This window comes from Sphaerodactylus townsendi, linkage group LG12, assembly GCF_021028975.2.
Source record: "Sphaerodactylus townsendi isolate TG3544 linkage group LG12, MPM_Stown_v2.3, whole genome shotgun sequence".
NCBI lineage: Eukaryota > Metazoa > Chordata > Lepidosauria > Squamata > Sphaerodactylidae > Sphaerodactylus > Sphaerodactylus townsendi.
In genome coordinates, this window is record NC_059436.1 from 53366176 (window position 1) to 53393014 (window position 26839).

Sequence of the window (26839 nt, forward strand, 5' to 3'; positions counted from 1 at the left end):
AGTCACCGACTGTGTATAAGTACAATAATAATTATATTAGTGTCGCAAATATTCCTTCTTGTAAATACCATAGACTATGTAATATTTCGTATAGTGCTTCTAGCACTTTTATTATAGATTATGTAACATTTTGAATAGTGCTTCTAGTACTCTTTTGTCTATATATATATACTATGGTAACGGTACCTTGAAACTGATGTACCCTGATCTTGTACTACTGGTTGCTGACTGTAAATAAAATGACTTGACTTAGCATTCTGAATCCTCTTCTGGGTTCTCTTCCTGATTCATCTTCCATTGCAACAGGCATTCATCAGGTTTCTGTCTCCATGCCCCCACATGGCAGGCTTACTGCCTCAGAGGTTCTTGGAAAAGCACACAGTGGTGAAGGAGGAGGAGGAGGAGGAAGAGGAGTTTGGATTTATACCCCCCCTTTCTCTCCTGTAAGAAGACTCAAAGGGGCTTGCAATCTCCTTTCCTTTCCCCCCCACAACAAACACCCCATGAGGTGGGTGGAGCTGAGAGATCGCGGAAGAACTGTGACTAGCCCAAGGTCCCCCAGCTGGCGTGTGTTGCACAGACTAATCTAATCCCCCAGATCAGTGATGGCGAACCTATGGCATGGGTGCCAGAGGTGGCACTCAGAGCCCTTTCTGTGGGCACACACAGAGTTCATCATGGGGGGGGGGGAATCACTCCCCCACGCACATATGTGGCTGGCCTGGGCCACTGGGCTCAGTTAGAATAGAATAGAATAGAATAGAATAGAATAGAATCTTTATTGGCCAAGTGTGATTGGACACACAAGGAATTTGTCTCCGGTGCATATGCTCTCAGTGTACCCAAAAGAAAAATACATTTGTCAAGAATCATAAGGTACAGCACTAATGATTGTCATATAGGTCTAGTAAGCAATCAGGAAACAATCAGTAGTAATGAAAACATAAAATGTAAAATCATAAAATAAAATAAAATAAAATAAAATGTAAAATAAAATGCCAGCACAGGCTATAGTCATACAGTCATAAGTGGGAGGAGATAGGTAATAGGAATGATGAAAAAAGTAGTGCAGTAATTATATAATAAGTATATAATAAATAGTTTAACATTATCGAGGAAATTATTTGTTTAACAGAGTGATGGCATTCGGGAAAAAACTGTTCTTATGTCTAGTTGTCTTGGTGTGCAGTGCTCTGTAGCGACGTTTAGAGGGTAAGAGTTGAAACAGTTTATGTCCAGGATGCGAGGGGTCATTAAATATTTTCACAGCCCTTTTTTTGACCCGTGCAGTATACAGGTCCTCAATGGAAGGCAGGTTAGCAGCAATTGTTTTTTCTGCAGTTCTGATTATTCTCTGAAGTCTGTGTCGATCTTGTTGGGTTGCAGAACCAAACCACACCGTTATAGAGGTGCAGATGACAGACTCAATGATTCCTCTGTAGAACTGTATCAGCAGCTCCTTGGGCAGTTTGAGCTTCCTGAGTTGGCGCAGAAAGAACATTCTTTGTTGTGCTTTTTTGATGACATTTTTGATATTAGGTGACCATTTTAGGTCATGAGATATGATGGAGCCTAGAAATCTAAAGGTCTCTACTGTTGATACTGTGTTGTCTAGTATTGTGAGAGGAGGTAGGATGGGAGGGTTTCTCCTGAAATCTACCACCATTTCTACGGTTTTAAGTGTGTTCAGTTCTAGATTGTTCCAGTGGCACCACGAGGCTAGTTGTTCAACCTCCCGTCTGTATGCGGTTTCATCGTTGTCTCGAATGAGACCAATCACTGTTGTATCATCTGCAAATTTCAGTATTTTAACAGATGGATCGTTTGAGATGCAGTCATTGGTATACAGAGAGAAGAGAAGTGGTGAAAGTACACAGCCTTGGGGGGCCCCTGTGCTCATTTTACAGGTGTCTGATGTAATTTTTCCTAGCTTCACCTGCTGTTTCCTATCTGTTAGGAAGCTTGTGATCCACTTACAAATATGCTCAGGTACTGCTAGCTGATTTAGTTTGGTTAGAAGAATGTCCGGTCTGATAGTATTGAATGCTGAACTAAAGTCAACAAAGAGGACCCTTGCATAGGTCTTTGGCGATTCAAGATGCTGTAGGACAGTGATGGCGAACCTATGGCACGGGTGCCAGAGGTGGCACTCAGATCCCTCTCTGTGGGCACGCAGAGTTCATCATGTGGGGGGGGGGAATTACCCCCACACACACACACACACACATCTAGGCTGGCCTGGCCCCCTGGGCTTGATTATTAGCATTAAACCTAAGACCTAGTTTTGGGGAAGCAGTGTAGGTAACCCTGTGAAGCACTGTTAAAGCCCACTGATTTTTATGCAAAGAACTAAAGCGTGATCCTTTACCTGGGAGTAAGCTCGGTTGCTGGCAATGGGGCTTGCTTCTGAGTAAACCCTCCTAGGGTCGTGATTTACCCGTTTGAAGAGTTGCATGGTTGTTTCAAAGCAAAGCCACCCTCTACCACCAAGCTTACTCCCAAGTAACGCACGCCTCAGAGCCAACCATTTTTTCTAAACTTAAACCTCAGCATTCAGGTTAAATTGCCGTGTTGGCACTTTGCGATAAATAAGTGGGTTTTGGGTTGCAGTTTGGGCACTCGGTCTTGAAAAGGTTTGCCATCACTGCTGTAGGATATAGTGCAAAGCCATATTAACAGCATCGTCTGTCGATCTGTTTGCTCGGTATGCAAATTGCAAGGGGTCCAACAGTGGATCCGTGATGGTTTTCAAATGGTACATCACTAGCCTTTCAAAAGTTTTCATAACTACAGATGTTAGCATTAGCTATAGTTATTAGCATTAAACCTAAAACCTAGTTTTGGAGAAGCAGTGTAGGTAACCCTGTTAAGCACTGTTAAACACACTGACTTTCATATAAAGAACTAAAGCGCAATCCTTTATCTGGGAGTAAGCTTGGTTGCTGGCAACGGGGCTTGTTTCTGAGTAAACCCTCCTAGGGTCCTGATTCACCCATTAGAAGAGTTGCATGGTTGCTTCAAAGCAAAGCCACCGACTACCACCAAGCTTACTCCTGAGTAATGCGCGCCTCAGAGCCAACCGTTTTTTCTAAAGTAAAACCTGATTATTCAGGTTAAATTGCATTGTTGGCACTTTGCGATAAATAAGTGGGTTTTGCGTTGCAGTTTGGGCACTCGGTCTTGAAAAGGTTCGCCATCACTGCCCCAGATAATCCTCCACAGCTCAAGTGGCAGAGCGGGGAATCAAACCCAGTTCCCCAGGTTAGAGTGTACCTGCTCTTAACCACTGCGCTGCTGCTGCTCCTGCTGTGTCATTCCTCCTCCGCAGAAACGTGAACGCCCAGGAGGATACAGGGAAGGGCTTTCCAGTCGGAGCCACGAGACTCCAGGTTCCAAGCCTCTGTTGCTGAGGCAACTTCATTTTTATTTATGTTGTGTTCAGGTCCGGAGGCTGCCGACAGCGAGAATCCTTAGACGATATGTCCAATCCTAAATTTAGTGTGGAACTGAACAGGCTACTGGGGAGGACGGCTGCTGGACAGTCAGAAATGAGCCCTTGGGGAGAAGGATTAATTTAAGACCCTGTTGTGTTCTTGACCACACGTCTGCGGGCATCAAATCTGGCCCAGAATATATCCCAGCAATGGCCTCTTAATCATACTTTCCCCTTTTTGCTGTTGAAACCTGAAATGGCATTTCTGCCCGGTTGCAGACTTGGCTTTCGGTCAGTGCCAGGCAACATGGCCCCGGTGATATTGGTTTGCTACAGAAGTATGAATTTTGCTGTGGAACAGCCAGTGGTGGGATCCAAAAATTTTAGTAACAGGTTCCCATGGTGGTGGGATTCAAACTGTGGCATAGCGCCAATGGGGCTGGGCGGGGCACGACGGGGGCGTGGGCGGGCATTCCGGGGGCCGGGCATTCCTGGGCGGGGCTGTGGCAAGGATGCAGCCGCTGCGCCGGTCCTTGGGCAGGAAACGAATGCACGCAGGCGCCGGTGCACCTCCTGCTAGACTGCTTCAAGTTCTGCACACTACTGCTGAGAGGAGGGGCGTAACTAAGGCAAAAATCACCCATTAGTAACCCCCTCTCGGCACACACAAATAATTAGTAACCTGCTCTCGGGAACCTGTGAGAACCTGCTGGATCCCACCTCTGGGAACACAATAGTTTTAAAACAGTCAGCAATCAGTCAAGAACTGCAGGGTATGAGTGCTCGTATTGAAGAGTATATGTGTAAACCAGGAGGAAATCCAGAAGAGAAGTGGATGATAAATGTTTTAATAAGTTCATAAATAAAAACCATGCTGTGTTACCAGGTACTTTCCAGGGAGCACTTCGACTAAGGAAGTTTTCCCGCAAGGGAAGTACCTTCCCCGCTTCCTGTCATCACAATTTGTTGGCAGCGGTGGGATCGTTCTGTGTGGATGCTTTTCATCGGCTCCAAGGTGGCAATAAGCCTATTTAAATATCCTGTTAAAAGTGAAGAATGGTCCTTTTGACCTCCTCGTTGCTTTATAGTCAGGAGTTCTTAGTGCAGGATGGAGGTTCTTTCGCAGCTCATTCTGGCGAGCACACGGAGCACATGCTGTATTCTGTGTCAGACCCTGAATCCATCAAAGCCAGTATTGTCTCCTTAGACTGAGAGCCGCTCTCTGGAGTCGCGAGCAAAGGTCTTTCCCATCCCCTGCTGCTAGATATTCTAACTGGAAATGCCAGGAATCGAACTTGGGGCTTTCTGAAAGCCCAGCAGATGCTCTAGCACAGAGCCACAGCCTTTCCCTGATATCTTCTACAGGAGCTTCTTCCTGGGGCCACTCGGCCACTCTCGGTCTACTCTACTTCACAGGGTTGCTGTGAAGGTAAAACAGAGAACAATATAAGCTAGGAGCAGCAGTGGTGTAGGAGGTTAAGAGCTCGTGCATCTAATCTGGAGGAACCAGGTTTGATTCCCAGCTCTGCCGCCTGAGCTGTGGAGGCTTATCTGGGGAATTCAGATTAGCCTGTGCACTCCCGCACACGCCAGCTGGGTGACCTTGGGCTAGTCACAGTTCTTCGGAGCTCTCTCAGCCCCACCTACCTCACAGGGTGTTTGTTGTGAGGGGGGAAGGGCAAGGAGATTGTCAGCCCCTTTGAGTCTCCTGCAGGAAAGAAAGGGGGGGGGGATATAAATCCAAACTACTCCTCCACCTCCTCCTCCTCCTCCTCCTCCTCCTCCTCCTCTTCTTCTTCTTCTTCTTCTTCTTCTTCTTCTTCTTCTTCTTCTTCTACTACTACTACTACTACTACTACTACTACTATTCCTACTACTACTACTACTACTACTACTTTGGATCCCCATGGGGAGAAGTAAGGAAATGAATAAAAGCAATGCTGCGTTCCTGCAGGAAATGGAGCTTTCTCTGCTGCCCCCTTCAGGACAGGGCAGCTGTCCATCCCCCGCCCCCACCCCCGGAATGCAGGAGCCATACCTGGTGTAGATCCACCCCAGAGGGATGTCCCCACCTCTGTACAGGTGCAGAGTTTTAAAAAGAGTTGCAGGTGGTATAGCACAGCTGTAATTTCCCAGGATGAGTTTCCCAAAGCTGCTGGGGAAAATGGCAGTGAAATTTAATTCTGATTGCGGGGGGTTCTCCTTGCCCTTTGCTCTTATCCAGTGGTGGGATCAGGTTCCCATGGTGGTGGGATTCAAACAGTGGCATAGCGCCAATGGGGCTGGGCAGGGCATGACGGGGGCATGGCCAGGCATTCTGGGGGCGGGGCATTAATAATTTCTCTGTTACTGTAAAAAACTCTTACTGTAAAAAAAAAGTTCCTAATTTTCAACTGGTGTCTTTCTGTCCATAATTTAAACTCATTATAGCAAGTCCTATCGTCTACTGCCAACAGAAGCAACTACTTCTCCTCTAATTGACTGCCTGTCAAATACTTAATACTTTCAAATACTTAATTTTGTTTCTAGAAATCAAAAGAAGGAGACTTTCCTTAAACAAGGAACTTTACCATATTACTAAAACATGTTTTTAAAACAGCCCAACAGGGAGAATTACCCCGTTTTCTACCTTCGCTAACCAGCCACGTAGGAAACAACAGGACTTTATGATTTTTGGATCTAATGGAATTTCTAACGGAAAAGCAGACCCCATTAGTAACCCCCTCTCGGCACACACAAATAATTAGTAACCCACTCTCGGGAACTGGTGAGAACCTGCTGGATCCCACCTCTGCTCTTATCCCTCCATCCCCCTCCCCCCCAGCCCTTCAGGTGGTCTGTAAATACAGATAATTGCTCCTGAGTTGAGTTTTGGCATTCAGAATAGGTGCCAGGGCAGAGTCTGGGCTCCATTCAACACGGAGTGCGGCACACGGAGTTTGCACAACCTGCCTAATAAAATGCCTTTGGTTTCATGCCTAGAGGCCTGTTCCCTGTCGGTTTCTTTAAAAGTCCCAAACAATATCCCAAGCGACAAGGTGAAATGTACTGTTTTGGCCACAGGCTCTTAGTGCTCGACTGGGAGATGCAGAAAGGGTCATTGCAGAGTTACTAGGAAACCAGAGCTGACGTCTGGCCCGCATCACCAGCGTGGGTGACCAGTAGATTCTAGAGGGAACAGGTATTTGGATCAGCAAGTGGGCTGACCACGCAGGGAAGAGCGTGGGTCACTTGCAGGCAGCTGAGATATGGAGCTTGAATTTCCAACGCTCGCGTCATCTGGGGTTTTTTTTTTGCATCTTACAGTTAACATAACCAGATCCTTTGAAATGTGCCACATGTTTTTCTTAACACATTAGCTCAGTGGTGGCAAACCTTTGGCACTCCAGATGTTATGGACTACAATTCCCATCAGCCCCTGCCAGCATGGCCAATTGGGGCTGATGGGAATTGTAGTCCATAACATCTGGAGTGCCAAAGGTTCGCCACCACGGCATTAGCTTGTTAGATCGTTTGAATTGGCATTGAAAGTGCAGACAAGCAATACTGTGTAGGGCAGCAATGGCGAACCTTTTTGAGACCGAGTGCCCAAACTGCCACCCAAAACCCACTTATTTATCGCAAAGTGCCAACACGGCAATTTAACCTGAATACTGAGGTTTTAGTTGAGAAAAAATGGTTGGCTCCGAGGCGTGCGTTACTCAGGAATAAGCTTGGTGGTAGTCGGTGGCTTTGCTTTGAAGCAACCATGCAACTCTTCAAACGGGTGAATCACGACCCTAGGAGGGTTTATTCAGAAGCAAGCCCCATTGCCAGAAACCAAGATTACTCCCAGGTAAAGGATCACGCTTTAGTTCTTTGCATGAAAATCAGTGGGGTCTAACAGCGCTTAACAGGGGAACCTACACTGCTTCCCCAAAACTAGGTCTTTGGTTTAATGCTAATAATTGAGCCCAGCGACCCAGGCCAGCCTAGATGTGTGTGTGGGGGGGCAATTCCCCCCCCCATGATGAACTCTGTGTGCGCGTGCCCACAGAGAGGGCTCTGAGTGCCATCTCTGGCACCCGTGCCATAGGTTCGCCATCACTGGTGTAGGGTGTGTAAGGGGGGGGGGTTGCGGCTGAGTGAGGTGCCCCAGCATTGAAAGCGGTGGGAGGACTCTCCCCATCTCAAAAAGTTGCGGGTAGAGAACAGCTGAGTTCTGCAATAATAATATAACTTCCACAATGAGACTCCGTGTCACCAACGAGCCATCAGATTTTGTATTTTCTACATTTAGAATTGGGAGATCTTAGAACATGAGAGCCAAAATAATTGGCAAGACTTTCTTCTCCAGCTGTGCTCCCCAAATTGATCGGAATCGATTGCTCGGGCCCAGCCCTGAAAGAGACGTCCACGCCTGCAGCAGGCTGGACCTTGACACGCGTGAAGCTGCCTATTATTTATTCATTATTATTATTTATTCAATTTAATATACCGCCCCATCCCCGAAGGGCTCTGGGCGGTGTACAACATAAAACCACCAATAAAAACATCATAACAAACTGTCAGAATTATAATAAAACAACGGTTATATCCTAAGATGGCCTCTCATTTAAAACCTAATCCTCCTAAGAGAGGGGTGGGAGAGGTAGCGGGTCCTGATAGTATTGAGGACCTATATATCCCAATAACGGGTCCCGATGGTATAGGGGAGGGGGCACACTCAGCGGCTGGTTTCTCCAAAAGCCCGGTGGAACAACTCGGTCTTGCAGGCCCTGCGAAAATCCCCAAGGTCCCGTAGGGCCCGGACGGTTGGAGGGAGAGTGTACCCCCAGGCAGGGGCCAGAGCCATAAAGGCCCTGGCCCGAGTGGAGGCCAGCCGCATCATTGAGGGGCCAGGGACCTCCAGTAAGTTGGCCTCTGCCGAACGCAGAGGTCGAGCTGGGACATATGGGGTAATGCGGTCCCGAAGGTACGAGGGTCCCAAGCCGCGTAAGGCCTTAAAGGTCAAAACCCACACCTTGAAGATGATTCGGAATTCAACCGGGAGCCAGTGCAGGCGGCGCAACACAGGTTGTATATGGTCTCGGAAGGCGCCCCCTGTGAGCAAGCGGGCCGCCGCATGCTGGACCAGTTTCAGTTTCCGAATCAGACGCAAGGGAAGGCCCGCGTAGAGCGAGTTACAATAGTCCAACCTGGAGGTGACCGTTGCATGGATCACAGTGGCTAAATCTGCGTTGGAGAGGAAGGGAGCTAGCCGCCGGGCCTGACGAAGATGGAAAAACGCCACCCGGGTTATATGGGCCACCTGGGTCTCCATTGAAAGAGACGAATCCAGGTGGACCCCCAGGCTGCGGACAGAGGAGGTCGGCGCCAATGTGACCCCCTCCCACTCCGGCGGCTGAAAATTCCCGACCTCTCCCTCACGGCCAAGCCAAAGGATCTCCGTCTTCAATGGATTAAGTTTTAACCTGCTCTGTTGCAACCAACCAGCAACCGCCTTCAAACAATGCTGTAGAGCCACAGGGGTGGCGGCGGCTCCCCCCTCCATCAACAGAATGAGCTGAGTGTCATCAGCATACTGATGACAGATCAGCCCAAAGCTACGTACCAGCTGAGCAAGGGGTCGCATATAGATGTTAAATAACAGTGGGGACAACAGCGCCCCCTGCGGCACACCGCACTGAAGCGGGCACCTCCGGGAGGCTTGGTCCCCACACCACACTTGCTGACTACGCCCCCGGAGAAACGAGACAATCCACTGAAGGACACTGCCCCGGATCCCGGAAGCGGCCAGGCGGTGGGTCAAAAGATCGTGGTCGACCATATCAAACGCTGCGGTAAGATCTAATAATACCAACAGCGCCGATCCGCCTCGGTCAAGTTGCATACGCAGCGTATCTGTGACAGCGACGAGAACCGTCTCCGTCCCATGCCCAGCACGGAAACCGGACTGGAAGGGATCGAAAGCCGATGTGTCATCCAGAAAGCCTTGAAGCTGCTCCAACACCACTCTCTCAATTACCTTCCCCAGAAACGAAAGATTCAAGACGGGGTGGTAATTGGCCAGATCCCTAGGATCTAATGATGGTCTTTTCAAGAGTGGGCGGACCACCGCCTCCTTCAGCCCACCCGGAAAGGCTCCTTGCTCAAGGGAGCCATTGATGATCTTCAACAGGTGGGGCTGTAGCTCCGCCCGGCAGGTTTTAATAAGCCAGGAAGGGCACGGATCCAGAGGACAGGTTGTAGGTCTAACAGCAGCTAAGGCCCTGTCAACAGCAGCTTCGGAGAGCCGGGAAAACTGCCTAGCGATGAAGATCAGACCGCCGACCTATCACAATCAGTCTTGTTGACTTGGACTGGCAATGGCTGTTCCGTGTCTCAGGTGGAGGTCTTTCATGTCACCCTCTGCCTGATCCTTTTCACCGAAGACTCTGGAACATAAGAACATAAGAACCTAGGAAAGAGCCTGCTGGATCAGACCAGAGTCCATCTAGTCCAGCATTCTGCTACTCGCAGTGGCCCACCAGGTGCCTTTGGGAGATCACGTGCAGGATGTGAAAGCAAGGGCCTTCTGCGGCTGTTGCTCCCTATCACCTGGTCTGTTAAGGCATCAAGATTGGTAGCCATAAATCGACTTCTCCTCCATCAATCTGTCCAAGCCCTTTTTAAAGCTATCCAGGTTAGCGGCCATCACCACCTCCTGTGGCAGCATATTCCAAACACCAATCACACGTTGCGTGAAGAAGTGTTTCCTTTTATTAGTCCTAATTCTTCCCCCCAGCATTTTCAATGAATGCCCCCTGGTTCTAGTATTGTGAGAGTATTGTGGAAATCTTCTGTGTGCAAAACAGAGGTTCTTCAAATGAGTCAGAGGACTGGGCGTCGGAGGGCTCACTTGCCCACCAGTGCACTGTAAGAAAGGAGGGAAATCGGATCCATCCCTAGAAGTGATATTTCCAGGGACTGTTTCAGGACCCCTGAAACGTCCGTGGTTAAAAAAAATCACAGAGCTTTGGAAGTTCCTGGAGCATCACCCGTCACTTCTAGATTCTAAGCAACCTGCCACCTTTCTTCCAGCTGGACAGGGAGGCAGCCCTGGATCGGGCCCTGCCCTTTTGGCACCCTCAGGAAGGGTGCGTGGCTGCTTAGTAGACCTTTGAGGTTGCTCCCGCCCAGTAGCTGTTGGAGCAAGAATTGAACCCACTTCCTGTTACTGCTGATGCCACATTTCTCTGCCAGCCAGAGGCGTATCAAGCTAAAATGGTGCTTGGGGCATGACCAGCTCCCAGTGCCCCCCCCCCCCGGCTCCCAGCACTCCTTCTGTGCCCCACTTACGGCAACCAGCGGGGAGGCTGGGGAGGGCAGGGCTCGGCGGCAGGTGGCTCAGCTGGGCACCGTGGTGGCAGGGAGGGCAGGAGCCGGCTTCGGCGCCTCCCCCATGTGACAAAATGGTGTGCACCCCATGGGCCCTGCTTCCAGCTCTCTCTGCCGTGTTCCGTGGCTGGGGCTCCCTGTCTCGGGTTGAAGTATGAGGCCGATGAGGAAGAGCTCTGAACTTGGCTTTTCATCTAGAATTAATAGCACACCAGTGATGTTCGACGCTGTGCTGTGGCTGGCTAGGCCGAGCTTTAAACTGTAGGCTCAAATCCTGCAGTTTAAAGCTGGATCCAGCCCAAGTGAGCCCAGGTTTGAACAGTGTGCCAGCTCCCAAATTCTGCCTGGAACTGGAGAGGGGGGGCCATAGTGGTTGACTTGGGTGCCATTTTCTACAGATACGGCCCCAGCGAACAGCATAGCACTGCTGGATGAGGATTCGTGTGAACTCTTGAAACTATCCGGTTAGGTATTAAGTTAGTTTGCCAAGGCGAAGACTGTTGCTTATCACTGCTGCTTCATGCAGCTGATGGTGGACTGTAGTCTATGGCAGCATCGGCCTCAATCATAAGATCATAAGAACTAGCCTGCTGGATCAGACCAGAGTCCATCTAGTCCCGTGGTGGCGAACCTTTGGCACTCCAGATGTTATGGACTACAATTCCTATCAGCCCCTGCCAACTGGCCATGCTGGCAGGGGCTGATGGGAATTGTAGTCCATAACATCTGGAGTGCCAAAGGTTCGCCACCACTGATCTAGTCCAGCACTCTGCTACTCGCAGTGGCCCACCAGGTGCCTTTGGGAGCTCACCTGCAGGAGGTGAAAGCAATGGCCTTCTGCTGCTGCTGCTGCTGCTGCTGCTCCCGAGCACCTGGTCTGCTAAGGCATTTGCAATCTGAGATCAAGGCGGATCAAGATTGGTAGCCATAGATCGACTTCTCCTCCATAAATCTGTCCAAGCCCCTTTTAAAGCTATCCCGGTTAGTGGCCATCACCACCTCCTGTGGCAGCATATTCCAAACACCAATCACATGTTGCGTGAAGAAGCGTTTCCTTTTATTAGACTTTAAGATGCCACAGATCTCCTTCTTGTGATCACAAAGTTGTAGGTCACCTTTCACAAGCAGGCACATGCCAAATACTGCTTATAACCATCATCAAACTTTTGTCAGGTACTAAATGCCACTGTGTGGAAGCCGTGGAATACTTTCACTTATGAAATACTGATATCCAATAGCACCAGGTGTCAAATAACAGACATTACAACATATGACTGTCCAGCAAAGGTGAATTCATTTCCTCTCTGATTTGGTCTAGGTGGTTAATGTGTTGCTATTCCCCCTCCCCCCCCCCCTCCGGCTATCCTGCCTCCACCCTAGTTTCTCTTCCCTTGGCAAGTCTGTAGGGCTTTTTTAGCACACCAGTGACTTTGGGTAGCCAAGGTTGCCTTTAAGCCTCTGATGCCTTCAGAGCCTCTGAAGATGCCAGCCACAGATGCAGGCAAAATGTCGGGAGAAAATGATACCAGAAGGAGCAGCAGTGGCGTAGGAGGTTAAGAGCTCGTGTATCTACTCTGGAGGAACCGGGTATGATTCTCCACTCTGCCGCCTGAGTTGTGGAGGATTATCTGGGGAGTTCAGATTAGCCTGTACACTCCCACACACGCCAGCTGGGTGACCTTGGGCTAGTCACTGCTTCTTGGAGCTCTCTCAGCCCCACCCACCTCACAGGGTGTTTGTTGTGAGGGGGGAAGGGCAAGGAGATTGTCAGCCCCTTTGAGTCTCCTACAGGAGAGAAAGGGGGGATATAAATCCAAACTCCTCCTCCTCCTCCTCCTCCTCCTCCTCCTCTTCTTCTTCTTCTTCTTCTTCTTCTTCTTCTTCTTCTTCTTCTTCTTCTTCTTCTTCTTCTTCTTCTTCTTCTTCTTCTTCTTCTTCTTCTTCTTCTTCTTCTTCTTCTTCTTCTTCTTCTTTTTCTTCTTCTTCTTCTTCTTCAGAACATGGCCACACAGCCCGGAAACCCCACAACTCCCCAGTATAAGACAGCCCAGGAAACTCATAGTAGCCAGTATGAAGAGAGTGTTAGCAGACACAGTCTCCCCGATGCCCTTTGCAAAGAGAAGCTCTGCTTTGTCTTCTGCTAGGGAGAGCCTTTGGAGGTTAAAAGACCAAGGAGGAGCTGGCTTCAGAGAGCCCTCTGTTCAGCTGCCCTCTTCCACATTGCGTGTGTTGGGAAAAATCGCACGGAAACCGTGACTTCAGAATAGGCCAAGTTCAGACCTGGAAAACTTGGCTCAAATCCTCCCTTGGCCCAGAGCCTCCTTGGCTGAGTCAGTGTCTCTCAAGCCAGCCTGCCTTTTAGGGTTGTTGTAAGGGTATAAACAGAGGAGGAGAGAATGATATTGTTAGGTCCTCATTGGGGAGAAAAGGAAGGGTATTACTATCTAAATAAATAAGAAAATATATTGAAGATAAAATGGGCCAGTTCCTATTGAAAATCTAATCAACCAGAGAATTGGCACAAAGAGCACACCAAGAGGGAAACTTTATTTAAAGAGTTCAGCAAAATGTAGAAGATTCTGTTCAGAAGAGACTGGATGTGAGAGCAGGGGGCTGTTAGGGATCACCCTGGAATAGTTGCTGGTGAAGACAAGTTATACCTGTGAACTCCCTGAGAGGGTTTTTTTTGCAGGGGGGGGGGTTTGGTTGGTTATAGTTCACACCTTTGTTAGTTAGTTAGTTAGTTAGTTTATTCAATTTATATCCCGCCCTCCCCCAAAGGTAAGGTGACCAGATGGTCACCTTTGTGATCCGGGATGGGAAACGGCAAGCCCCAGAAGGCCGTGCGGCAGCCTCCCAAAAATCGGGACAATTTGGAGAACCCGCAGGACAACTTGTTTAAAGGCGGGACTGTCCTGCCAAAAGCGGGATGACTGGTCAGCCTACCCAAAGGGCTCAGGGCGGTGCACAACAATAGTATAAGTAACAATATAAATACCAGCAATATCAATAATAGCAAACATCAATGGTTCCATCTTACACCATTTTGTCTACTATGAGTGAAGGAAGCTCTCAAGTAGAAACAGGCCTGACACCCTTTAAGTCTTAGAGGAGGCGCCAAGTAGTGGACCCAGAGCGTCCTGGGTGCTGGGCAGGTGTTAGGTCTTGAACCTTGAAACAATAAACGGACTCTGTGTTGTTCATCAGCAGTGTTTTTTGATAGGCATTGAAGCATCCAGCTTGTCAAAGACAGTTCTGATTAACCTGGCTTTTGCTACCCTCTTTATTCTGATGTTAGTCCCCCCTCCCATTTTCCCAAGGAATATGAGAAAGAGTTAGTTTGGAGCTAAGGCGCCCCAAGGTCGGCGATAGATAGAGATAAAGCCACCTGGCATCCTACTCCCACAAGACAATAGAAACATCCCATTTCCCATGAGACCAAAAGTGTCAGGGGGCCTAGTTATCTATTCGGCGTGTGAAGCCATAAAGCAAAGATCAAGGAAAGAGTGTCCTAGAACGGCAATGGTAACATATAGCAGAAGATGAACTGGATTTATATCCCCCCTTTCTCTCCTGTAGGAGACTCAAAGGGGCTTACATACTCCTTTCCCTTCCCCCCCTCACAGCAAATACCCTGTGAGGCAGGTGGGGCTGAGAGAGCTCCGAAGAACTGTGACTGGCCCAAGGTCACCCAGCTGGCGTGTGTGGGAGTGCACAGGCTAATCTGAATTCCCCAGATAAGCCTCCACAACTCAAGCTGCAGAGTAGGGAATCAAACCCGGTTCCTCCAGATTAGAGTGCACCTGCTCTTAACCACTACGCCACTGCTGCTGGTTACATATATCTTGTAGCAATTATATTGAGTTAGGAATGCATCTCAATCAACTAGATACAGTCTCTCTGACAGCAGGTGTCCGTCACTGTTTTAATGGGGCTTTAATGGAGCACAATATTTTCATTAAACATTTTTTTAACTTTATAAACTTTTATTCATAAATCATTTCACAATACAATTAGTGAAGCAAGCCTTTATTGGCATAGACAGCAGTACAACAATAATAAAAAGCGGATTAAAAAGCATATACAATACAGGATATGGAGGAAATCTACTGGCGTTTAGTAATTTCCAGGAGAAAGTCTGCCACTATCATACAGAGAGAAGAATCAGGGTTGCCCAACAAGTAGTGTAATCTAATTAAATCGGGGAGATGGGGTAAATGTAAAGGAGTAAGATTCACATACTTGGATCTGATTTCCTTGAATCTGAGACAGTGTAGTAATTGGTGGGCCAGAGATTCAACTGAGCCATCATTACATGGGCCACAATACAATTATGCTATAACAATTCACAAGTATACAGCAATGAATAAAAGTAAGAGAATATAAAAGAGAGAAGAGAGAGAGAGAAGAAAGAAGGAAAAGAAAGAAGGGGGAAAATGGGGGAAGGAGAAACAAAAAGAAAGGAAAAAGAGAAAATATAACGACCTCCGGCTAAGATCCCAAATATTAATATATTGTCTCAAGCCTTTACAAAAGTATCAGCTCCAGGCATCCACATATACTCATATAAAATTTACTGTATGCGATCCCATTCTTTATTCATGCTCGAAAAGGGGGGAAAAAGAAGGGGGTAAAGAACGGAACTCTACTATTTTCCAGTGAAGAAGAAAGTTTTCATCTGATTATCATATTTTAACATATTATTTTGTCTGAAAGGAAGAAAAATAGAAAGTTATAAACATATATACTTTCAACTTTGAATAACAGCTCTTCTTATCTTTTAGACTACAATTTTGTAATTCGTATTGATGTGTTTTCTGATAAAAACCAATCAAAGGGTTCCAGTTTTTTCTAAAAAATTTCTTATTGTTGATGTGTTTTGAGAGTTGATAACTCGTCAATAATGAAAAACTCTAGCATTTTAGACAGCCAGTCATTTTGTGTGCTCTTTCTTCCCCTCCAGCGAGCATGACCTGGGAGAAGACATCTACGACTGCGTCCCGTGTGAAGATGAAGGTGATGATATCTACGAAGATATCATTAAAGTGGAAGTCCAGCAGCCCATGGTGAGGAATGAAATGTGCGGTAGCTAAGAGGGAGGGAGGGAAACGTGGGACTCAAAGGCACAATCCCTGGCTCACGCGGAAATTGAGAGGAAGAAGAAGAAGATTTTTATCCCCCCTTTCTCTGCAGGAGACTCAAAGGGGCTGACTTGCCCTTCCCCCCTCACAACAAACACCCTGTGAGGTGGGTGGGGCTGAGAGAGCTCCGAGAAGCTGTGACTAGCCCAAGGTCACCCAGCTGACGTGTGTGGGAGTGCCCAGGCTAATCTGAATTCCCCAGAGAAGCCTCCACAGCTCAGGCGGCAGAGCGGGGAATCAAACCCGGTTCCTCCAGATTAGATACACGAGCTCTTAACCTCCTATGCCACTGCTGCTCCTTGAGAGTCTTGAGAGTCTGTAGCAATGTCTAATGTGCAATGGAACTGAGAAGACGGCCCAGCAGGGGCCAGGCCAATGGTCAGCTGGGCAGGCTGTAAAGTTAGTGACCCCTCCGTCCTTTTGTGTCACATCTTGCCTCTCCTTGGACTGCTGCCCTGGCGACTTTCCTTGTCTGCTCAACGGGCTGCTCAACTAGCCAGACGTGCCTCTGATTCCAAGAGCATGTTTAGATTCTAGCAAGTGTTGACACACCTTGATAGTCTTCTACGGGACTCCTGGTTTTTCTTTTCCTTTCTTTAAGTGTTAAATCGGTCATGGGCAGTTTGATTCCCATTTGCTAAGATGTCCGGAAGGGCCGTTTGTAAATTGGTTCATCTTTAAAGGCAGGTAACGATTGAAGACGAGGGCAGTGAGAAAGCTAGGAGCGGCCTCCCAGACTCTACAGTCGCCCTGGGAGAGGCCCATGAGAAAGATCGCCATCATGTCCATGCTTTGCGCTGCTCCTCCGTCCTCTTGGGAGGTTGTACTTGACTTTGGGCATTTGCCGTGGAGCTTTTAAAGCAGTGATGGCGAACCTATGGCACGGGTGCCAGAGGTGGCACTCAGAGCCCTCTCTGTGGGCACGCACAGAGTTCATCATGTGGGGGGGGAAATCCCCCCCCACACACACACACATCTAGGCTGGCCTGGGCCTCTGGGCTCGATTATTAGCATTAAACCTAAAACCTAGTTTGGGGGAAGCAGTATAGGTAACCCTGTTAAGCGCTGTTAAACCCCACAGATTTTCATGCAAAGTACTAAAGCGCAATCCTTTACCTGGGAGTAAGCTCGGTTGCTGGCAATGGGGCTTGCTTCTGAGTAAACCCTCCAAGGGTCATGATTCACCCATTGGAAGAGTTGCACGGTTGCTTCAAAGCAAAGCCACCTTCTACCACCAAGCTTACTCCCGAGTAACGCACACCTCAGAGCCAACCGTTTTTTCTAAACTAAAACCTCAGAATTCAGGTTAAATTGCTGTGTGGGCATTTTGCGATAAATAAGTGGGTTTTGGGTTGCAATCTGGGCACTCGGTCTCGAAAAGGTTCGCCATCACTGTTTTAAAGAGACTCGGAATCTCCTTTTTCCCTTCTAGCTAAACGTCTTGAGAAGCTGCTTCTTTTTAATGGTGTCACATTTAGAACGTGAGGCCTTTGCCCAAGCATGAACCTCCCTGGTTCTCTCCCCCCCCCTCCTCTCTCCAAGGCATCACAACTCCTGCAATTCCTGTAGATTCTAATTACCATCTCTGGCCTGTGAACTTCAGTTGGGAGGATGCCCGACTCTGAGGGAACGCTGGCTAAATGGACACACGTTCGTGAGTCCGTCAAATTCCCCAGGGATGCAGGAGCAGTGAAGTTCCGGTCCGTGGGTGGAGTGAGACGCGGCTCAGTGGAGCTTGGATCCCCCTGGAGACCAAACAGAACTTTTTCTGCAGCTTGAGCAAGCTTGCGTTTTGAAACAGGGCTAGCTGGAGCATCTGAGCATCGGTGACAAAAGTCCTGGCGCAGCCGAATCAGAGAGTAACTTACTAATCGAGTCTTTTTCCACAACTTCCAGAGGAGAGGCAGGAATGTAATCAGATCAGTGTTAACTAACATAACTAACAAGAAATTTACAATGACTGCCTTTAATTTGCAATTGCAGATAGGGGTGAGGGGCCCTGAGAGAGGCCCCTTCCGCACACGCAAAATAATGTGTTTTCAAACCTTTTTCACAACTGTTTGCAAGTGGATTTTGCTATTCTGTGCCGAGTCCCCCCCTAAAAAGGGTTTTTTTATGGTCCTTAGCCTGTGTTTTATTGGCCCGTGCAGAACGGGCCTTTGTGTGAACGAACATTAGGTTTTACACTAAGAGCCAGTGTGGTGTGGTACGGTGGTTAAGAGCGGCAGACTTTATTCTGAGGAAGCAGGTTCAATTCCCCGCTCCTCCACATGAAGCCTGCTGGCTGACCTTGGGCCAGCCACAGTCCTCTCAGGACTCTCTCAGTCCCACCTACCTCACAAAATGCCTGTGGGGGTGGGGAAAGGGAAGGAGACAGGAAGCTGCTTTGAGACTCCTCAAAGGGAGCAGCAGTGGCGTAGGAGGTTAAGAGCTCATGTGTCTAATCTGGAGGAACCGGGGTTGATTCCCCGCTCTGCCGCCTGAGCTGTGGAGGCTTATCTGGGGAATTCAGATTAGCCTGTGCACTCCCACACACGCCAGCTGGGTGACCTTGGGCTAGTCACAGCTTCTCGGAGCTCTCTCAGCCCCACCTACCTCACAGGGTGTTTGTTGTGAGGGGGGAAGGGCAAGGAGATTGTAAACCCCTTTGAGTCTCCTGCAGGAGAGAAAGGGGGGATATAAATCCAAACTCTTCTTCTTCTTCTTCAAAGGTAGCAAAAACGGGGTTTTAAAAACCAACCCGTCTTCCCCTGCCATGTCTGCTACTGGTTAGGTGCATTTGACTGGGAAGCTCCAGCAAAAGGAACCAGTTTGGTGCAGGCCAACCATACCGTGTTTCCCTGAATATAAGACAGTGTCTTATATTAATTTTTGCTCCCAAAGATGCGCTATGTGTTATTTTCAGGGGATGTCTTATTTTTCTACGTTCTGTTTGTCGGGCATGCTTCCAAACAAAAATTTGCTATGTCTTACTTTCGCGGGATGCCTTATATTTCGCACTTCAGCAAAACCTCTACTATGTCTTATTTTTAGGGGATGTCTTATATTTGGGGAAACAGGGAAGAACACTCAGACAGCTTGGGGTGTGTGTGGCATAACTGTTCAGTATCTACAGGATTATGGTGTGGGATAGGGGAAATACTTTTTTTCCAAAGGACAAAGGAGTTAGCCTAATTTTATGCAAACCTTGTGTACGTTATCTATGGAATGCATTAAAAGAAACTAGCAGGAAAAGTGGGGTGCGAAGTATATAACAGCTCTTGGTTTTGCTTCTTTGTCCACACATGCTTCAGATCAGATACATGCAGGTAAGTAGCCGGCTGCCGCTGGAGAGGAATCTGCTTCCTGGCCCTTTCCACACGCAGCCTAGTGGCAACCTCAGCGCCTTCATGTATCTGTGTATGTGCATGTGCATGAGGCATGTTTGCGGACACAACCATCTCTCCCCTTCTTGTTCCTTCTTCATATTTTCACTTTCGCAGTTTATGGATACTTCTCAAAATAGTGACGTAAGGCTACATGCTACAGGGGTCAGTGCTATCAGTCACAGACCAGGAAAGGGATTTGGGCGTCTTAGTCAATAGTTCCATGGGAATATCAACTCAATGCATGGCAGCTGTGAAAAAGGCAAACTCTATGCTGGGGATAACTAGGAAAGGAGTGATAATAAAACTGCAAGGATTGTCATGCCCTTATATAAAGCCGTGGTGCGACCGCACTTGGAGTACTGTGTTCAGTTCTGTTCGCCACATCTCAAAAAAGATATCGAAGAGATAGAAAAGGTGCAGAGAAGGGCAACGAGGATGATTGAAGGATTGGAGCACCTTCCTTATGAGGAGAGGCTGCAACGTTTGGGACTCTTTAGTTTGGAGAGGAGACATCTGAGGGGGGATATGATTGAAGTCTACAAAATTATGCATGGGGTAGAAAATGTTGACAGAGAGAAATTTTTCTCTCTTTCTCACAATACTAGAACCAGGGGGCGTCCATTGAAAATGCTGGGGGGAAGAATTAGGACTAATAAAAGGAAACACTTCTTCCCGCAACGGGTGAATTGGTATTTGGAATATGCTGCCACAGGAGGTGGTGATGGCCACTAACCTGGATAGCTTTAAAAGGGGCTTGGACAGATTCATGGAGGAGAAGTCGATCTATGGCTACCAATCTTGATCCTCCTTGATCTCAGATTGCAAATGCCTTAACAGACCAGGTGCTCGGGAGCAATAGCCACAGAAGGCCCTTGCTTTCACCTCCTGCCTGTGAGCTCCCAAAGGCACCTGGTTGGCCACTGCGAGTAGCAGAGAGCTGGACTAGATGGACTCTGGTCTGATCCAACAGGCTAGTTCTTATGTTCTTATGTTGGGACCAGTGCTGTGTTATCAAGTGACACCCAGAGGTGTGTATATCACCCCCGTTGTGTCAGGGGAAATCCTAAGCTCTCCATTGGTCAATCACTGAACCCAAAATATTTGGCCCCTAAGTTGCCTTCTGGGTGTTGACTACTAATTATTCCAGGGCAAACTCTGCCTTCGTGTCAAACGAAGGGCTGGTTTGGGGGCTGGGCACAGCTGCCTCCAGCAGCCCTCCATGCGGACTGGCCAGGAGCCTTTGCAGGCAGTGGTTTCCTTGGATGGCCGCTGGAAGGCAGCCACATCTGTCCAGTGAATACAGCAGTTGTCTAAAGAGGCTTTTTGTCTCCGTGAGTTTGCTGCACAAGGCCAGCAAGACGCGGAGTTTTGCAGATCTGTAGCCTGGAGACAGAACTGCCAGCCTCGGCCATGAGCTCCTTTGGCCCGCTGCTCTTGTCTCAGCCTTGTAATTAGGGGCCATCGAGTGGCAGCCAACTTGTGGCAGCCTCAGGATTGTGGGCTTTTCAAGGTGAGAGCAAGCAGAGGTGGTTTCCCCGTTGCCTGCCTAGGCAGAGCAGCCCTGGACTTCTTGGGTGGTCTCCCGCCCAAGTACTGACTGCGGCTGCCGCTGCTTTGTTTCCAAGCTGTGATGAGATTGGTCTAGGCAGAGCTATCTGGTCGCTGTCACTCATCCCAGCCTGCAGATAAAGGGAGGGGCAATATTGACCCAGCTTATGGAGGGCTTGAGAGGGATGTGACGAGCAGTTTGTGAGTCTTTTGGGAAACTCTGCTGTGCTCTATGAGCGCTGAATGTTTTGGGTCAGTTTTCTTCTAATCCAGCAATGGAATGGGAGCCACAGTTGACGTGGGCTTGTAGGCACCTGTCCTAGAAGGTGGCCGGCGTCCTGGCTATGGAGGCCAGCAGGTACCTTCCACACTCTTCCGGCCACTTCGTGACTGTTATGGGTTTAAACAGGCTAAGAAACTGAACAATCCTCCCAAAGATGGCGCAGTTTCTTCTTGGCTTCTCACATCAGTAGGCCCTGCAAATGCAGGTTGTTCCTTTTATCATGGCTGGGTCCAGTGGTGGGATCCCAAAATTTTAGTAACAGGTTCCCTCGCCAGCCCCCCCTCAGCAAAGGGGGCAGAGGCGTACCTAGGCAAACCTGAGCCCTGGGCAAAACCTGAGTTGGATGCCCGCCCCCATGGGCAGCCATCCCACCACGACCCCCCCAATTTTTTTTGCCCCAGGTCATTTCTAAACCATCATCACATTATAGAAAATGCCCCAACTCACAAATCTGAACACAGCAATGGTGAAACACACAGGTTGGTTCTTTGGTAGAGACTGGTGAGATAAAAGGTACGAAAGGCTGAGAATCCATGAATTGCAGTACCTGAAAGGGATTAACCCAGTTCAGGGAGTGACATTATTAGTCGCAATTGCTATATGGAACCTTCACGTTCAAAGGCAGGATGCCTCTCGGGGAGGCGAGGGCGTGGAGGTGGAAAAGCGGACCCCATTAGTAACCCCCTCTCTGCACACACAAATAATTAGCAACCCACTCTCGGGAACTGGTGAGAACCGGCTGGATCCACCTCTGGCCTGGGTCTGCTTGCCAGTCTACAAAACATTTTACAATTCCCATGTGATGTATGCTCAGGTACCCCACGACAAAGACTAAGACTACAAAATTAGTCTCTGGGAAGAGGGGCTGCTGCTGAATCAATAGGAAGGAGGCAAATAAGGGTGTGTTTGTTGCCCACAAATTGCTCTCTCCCAACAGGAGTTCCCTCTTTTTGGGGGAGGGCTCCTGCTTTATATGAATTGGGCAGAAGACCCAGTTTTAATCCACCCCTTTTCCTCCCTCTCATCAACGTTGACTTCCAAATTATCTTGTCTAAGGCAGCTGCATTTGGTTTGTTGCCAAGCAGGTGTGAGATTGTGGGTTCATAAGAACATAAGAACATAAGAACAAGCCAGCTGGATCAGACCAGAGTCCATCTAGTCCAGCACTCTGCTACTCACAGTGGCCCACCAGGTGCCTTTGGGAGCTCACATGCAGGAGGTGAAAGCAAGGCCCTTCTGCGGCTGTTGCTCCCGAGCACCTGGTCTGTTCCTCAGTACTCTGCCCCCGCCCCCATTTGAGTCCTGCCCACTCTACACGTGGCATCATTGAGTTCGGGAAGAGCATGTAGAGTGGAGGGTGGGATCTTGCCCACCTCTCTATGTTCAGCCTCACATATGGCACAGAGCCTTCAGAAGTATTAGCGGTACAGGTGTAGAGGGGCATCTGTCTGTGCCATCCAGTACCAAGAGTTGCCGACCTCCAAGGAGGCAAAACTGTGAGCAATACACCAAGAATGGTCAGTAGGACTGAATAGCTGAATACTTGCCTCAATCACTAGCGTGACCAGAGTTTACAAAATGGGGCTACGAGACAACTAATGTCCCCGTCTTCGTAAATATATGTTCAAGCATATTGTCATTCAACACTTCACATGAATGAAAACTTCGCTAAGCTCGACAGAAAACCCACAACGAGCTGCCAATATCCAGTAGTATCTGGCTTTGATAAATCTTCAACATGCATGTATATATCCAGATGAAGATATAAGCCATTGTTTGTGCATTGCTCACAGCTGTGATTACTAGTGCACAACCCTTCCCACCCCCACCACCTTTTGTGTTCTCTGTGACCCTCCAGATAGGACCTAGAGGTCTCCTGGAATGACATCAGTTGCCTTGGAGAAAATGAATAATAGAATCACAGAGTTATCCAGTCCAACTCCCTGCCATGCAGAAACATGCAGTCAAAGCACTCCCCACGGCCTCTGTTTAAACCAGGGGTCTGCAACCTGCAGCATTACCCCATACGTCCCTACTCGGCCTCTGCGCTTAGCAGAGGCCAATCTGCTGGTGGTCCCCGGCCCCTCAATGATGCGGCTGACCTCCACACGGGCCAGGACTTTTACAGCACTGGCCCCGGCCTGGTGGAACACCCTTCCTCCAACTGTCCGGGCCCTGCGGGACCTCTGTGAGTTCCGCAGGGCCTGTAAGACCGTGTTGTTCCACCGGGCCTTTGGAGTGCCCAGCCGCTGATGTGGTGCCCCCTCACTGCTCTTTGCCCTGGCGCTGTTACCTCAGAGCCCCCTCATATTGAGGGGCCTGCCGTCCCCCTTCTTGGGGTAGGTTTTAATTGGGGTTTTGGACGCCTCTTGTTTATTTATTAATTGTTATCCGCTGTTTTATATGAATTTTAAGATGTTTTATTGATGATTAATAGGATGGAGCCTATGTATTGTATTGTGCATGATTTGCTCCTGACTAATGTTTTTGAACTATGTTGTTCACAGCCCGGAGCCCTTCGGGGATCGGGCGGTATAGAAATGGAAGATATAAATAAATAAATATAAAGAAAGAAAGATGTTCAGGGACTGCAAATCCCAATTGGCCATGCTGGCAGGGGCTGATGGGATTTGTAGTCCCTGAACATCTGGAGAGCCGCAGGTTGCAGACCCCTGGTTTAAACTCTTCCAAGGGAGGACACTCCTCCTCCGAGGCAGTGTACTCCACTGTATACAGTGTACTCCACTTTACTCCACTGTATACAGTGTACTCCACTGTAGCACACCCTACTTAAGTCCCTCCTTTCCCCAAGCCCTGCTCTCCCCAGGTTCCACCCCCAAATCTCCAGGAATTTGCCAAACTGGAGCTGGCAACTCTGCTGGTGCCCTTGAAAAGTCACGTTCCCTCTGTGGAGTGCTGGTCTGTTGCAAACACACAGGTTTGATGCATCTGGATGCCAGCTGTTTTTTTCTTTCTTCCAGAAAATGGGCATGACCGAAGATGACAAAAGGAATTGCTGTTTGTTAGAAATTCAGGAAACAGAAGCCAAGTACTACAAGACACTTGAAGACATCGAGAAGGTAGGTCTGGGCCCTTGGCTTGAGTTGCCCACTCTGTTGCTGCTTTGCCATCATCAGTGAGCATTAGCAAAAAGGACAGACCTCTGTCCCCAAGGAGCTTACAGTCAAGGGCAGCAGCTCACTAATCCACTGCTTTCACTCCAAGTGCACAGCGACAGGACCTAGCCCCGTGGTGGCGAACCTTTGGCACTCCAGATGTTATGGACTACAATTCCCATCAGCCCCTTCCAGCATGGCCAATTGGCTATGCCGGTAGGGGTTGATGGGGAGGTATGATCCATGTTTATCTAGATATGCCAAAGGTTAACTCCACTGACTATTAAGCAAGACATGCACCCTACAATAAACAAGAAGGGGGGAAAGGACATGAAAAGTAAGCTCCAGAATAAACAACTATTTTTCTTTAAGTATGTTTACAATAAGTACATGCAGTGCGCAAGTCTGAGGCATGTGGTCGATGAGGCCCTTGGGCCTGTGGACCATTAGCCATCTCCTAGATCCATGGTGGCGAACCTTTGGCACTCCAGATGTTATAGGGGGGGGGGTGGGGGGGGGGGGGGGTGGGGGGGGGGGGGGGTGGGGGGGGGGGGGGGTGGGGGGGGGGGGGGGTGGGGGGGGGGGGGGGTGGGGGGGGGGGGGGGTGGGGGGGGGGGGGGGTGGGGGGGGGGGGGGGTGGGGGGGGGGGGGGGTGGGGGGGGGGGGGGGTGGGGGGGGGGGGGGGTGGGGGGGGGGGGGGGTGGGGGGGGGGGGGGGTGGGGGGGGGGGGGGGTGGGGGGGGGGGGGGGTGGGGGGGGGGGGGGGTGGGGGGGGGGGGGGGTGGGGGGGGGGGGGGGTGGGGGGGGGGGGGGGTGGGGGGGGGGGGGGGTGGGGGGGGGGGGGGGTGGGGGGGGGGGGGGGTGGGGGGGGGGGGGGGTGGGGGGGGGGGGGGGTGGGGGGGGGGGGGGGTGGGGGGGGGGGGGGGTGGGGGGGGGGGGGGGTGGGGGGGGGGGGGGGTGGGGGGGGGGGGGGGTGGGGGGGGGGGGGGGTGGGGGGGGGGGGGGGTGGGGGGGGGGGGGGGTGGGGGGGGGGGGGGGTGGGGGGGGGGGGGGGTGGGGGGGGGGGGGGGTGGGGGGGGGGGGGGGTGGGGGGGGGGGGGGGTGGGGGGGGGGGGGGGTGGGGGGGGGGGGGGGTGGGGGGGGGGGGGGGTGGGGGGGGGGGGGGGTGGGGGGGGGGGGGGGTGGGGGGGGGGGGGGGTGGGGGGGGGGGGGGGTGGGGGGGGGGGGGGGTGGGGGGGGGGGGGGGTGGGGGGGGGGGGGGGTGGGGGGGGGGGGGGGTGGGGGGGGGGGGGGGTGGGGGGGGGGGGGGGTGGGGGGGGGGGGGGGTGGGGGGGGGGGGGGGTGGGGGGGGGGGGGGGTGGGGGGGGGGGGGGGTGGGGGGGGGGGGGGGTGGGGGGGGGGGGGGGTGGGGGGGGGGGGGGGTGGGGGGGGGGGGGGGTGGGGGGGGGGGGGGGTGGGGGGGGGGGGGGGTGGGGGGGGGGGGGGGTGGGGGGGGGGGGGGGTGGGGGGGGGGGGGGGTGGGGGGGGGGGGGGGTGGGGGGGGGGGGGGGTGGGGGGGGGGGGGGGTGGGGGGGGGGGGGGGTGGGGGGGGGGGGGGGTGGGGGGGGGGGGGGGTGGGGGGGGGGGGGGGTGGGGGGGGGGGGGGGTGGGGGGGGGGGGGGGTGGGGGGGGGGGGGGGTGGGGGGGGGGGGGGGTGGGGGGGGGGGGGGGTGGGGGGGGGGGGGGGTGGGGGGGGGGGGGGGTGGGGGGGGGGGGGGGTGGGGGGGGGGGGGGGTGGGGGGGGGGGGGGGTGGGGGGGGGGGGGGGTGGGGGGGGGGGGGGGTGGGGGGGGGGGGGGGTGGGGGGGGGGGGGGGTGGGGGGGGGGGGGGGTGGGGGGGGGGGGGGGTGGGGGGGGGGGGGGGTGGGGGGGGGGGGGGGTGGGGGGGGGGGGGGGTGGGGGGGGGGGGGGGTGGGGGGGGGGGGGGGTGGGGGGGGGGGGGGGTGGGGGGGGGGGGGGGTGGGGGGGGGGGGGGGTGGGGGGGGGGGGGGGTGGGGGGGGGGGGGGGTGGGGGGGGGGGGGGGTGGGGGGGGGGGGGGGTGGGGGGGGGGGGGGGTGGGGGGGGGGGGGGGTGGGGGGGGGGGGGGGTGGGGGGGGGGGGGGGTGGGGGGGGGGGGGGGTGGGGGGGGGGGGGGGTGGGGGGGGGGGGGGGTGGGGGGGGGGGGGGGTGGGGGGGGGGGGGGGTGGGGGGGGGGGGGGGTGGGGGGGGGGGGGGGTGGGGGGGGGGGGGGGTGGGGGGGGGGGGGGGTGGGGGGGGGGGGGGGTGGGGGGGGGGGGGGGTGGGGGGGGGGGGGGGTGGGGGGGGGGGGGGGTGGGGGGGGGGGGGGGTGGGGGGGGGGGGGGGTGGGGGGGGGGGGGGGTGGGGGGGGGGGGGGGTGGGGGGGGGGGGGGGTGGGGGGGGGGGGGGGTGGGGGGGGGGGGGGGTGGGGGGGGGGGGGGGTGGGGGGGGGGGGGGGTGGGGGGGGGGGGGGGTGGGGGGGGGGGGGGGTGGGGGGGGGGGGGGGTGGGGGGGGGGGGGGGTGGGGGGGGGGGGGGGTGGGGGGGGGGGGGGGTG

General features: G+C 52.1%; 1 protein-coding gene across 1 annotated transcript in view; it reads left to right on the plus strand.

Annotated features, from left to right (window-relative positions):
• The window catches only part of VAV2 (vav guanine nucleotide exchange factor 2), a 235683-nt gene that overhangs the window by 152556 nt on the left and 56288 nt on the right, over nt 1–26839 (plus strand). Inside the window, exons 5-7 of the mRNA XM_048512184.1 lie at nt 15756–15858; nt 19227–19241; nt 24114–24212. Coding sequence (XP_048368141.1) covers nt 15756–15858; nt 19227–19241; nt 24114–24212 — 217 coding nt within the window. The remainder of the gene's footprint in view (nt 1–15755; nt 15859–19226; nt 19242–24113; nt 24213–26839) is intronic.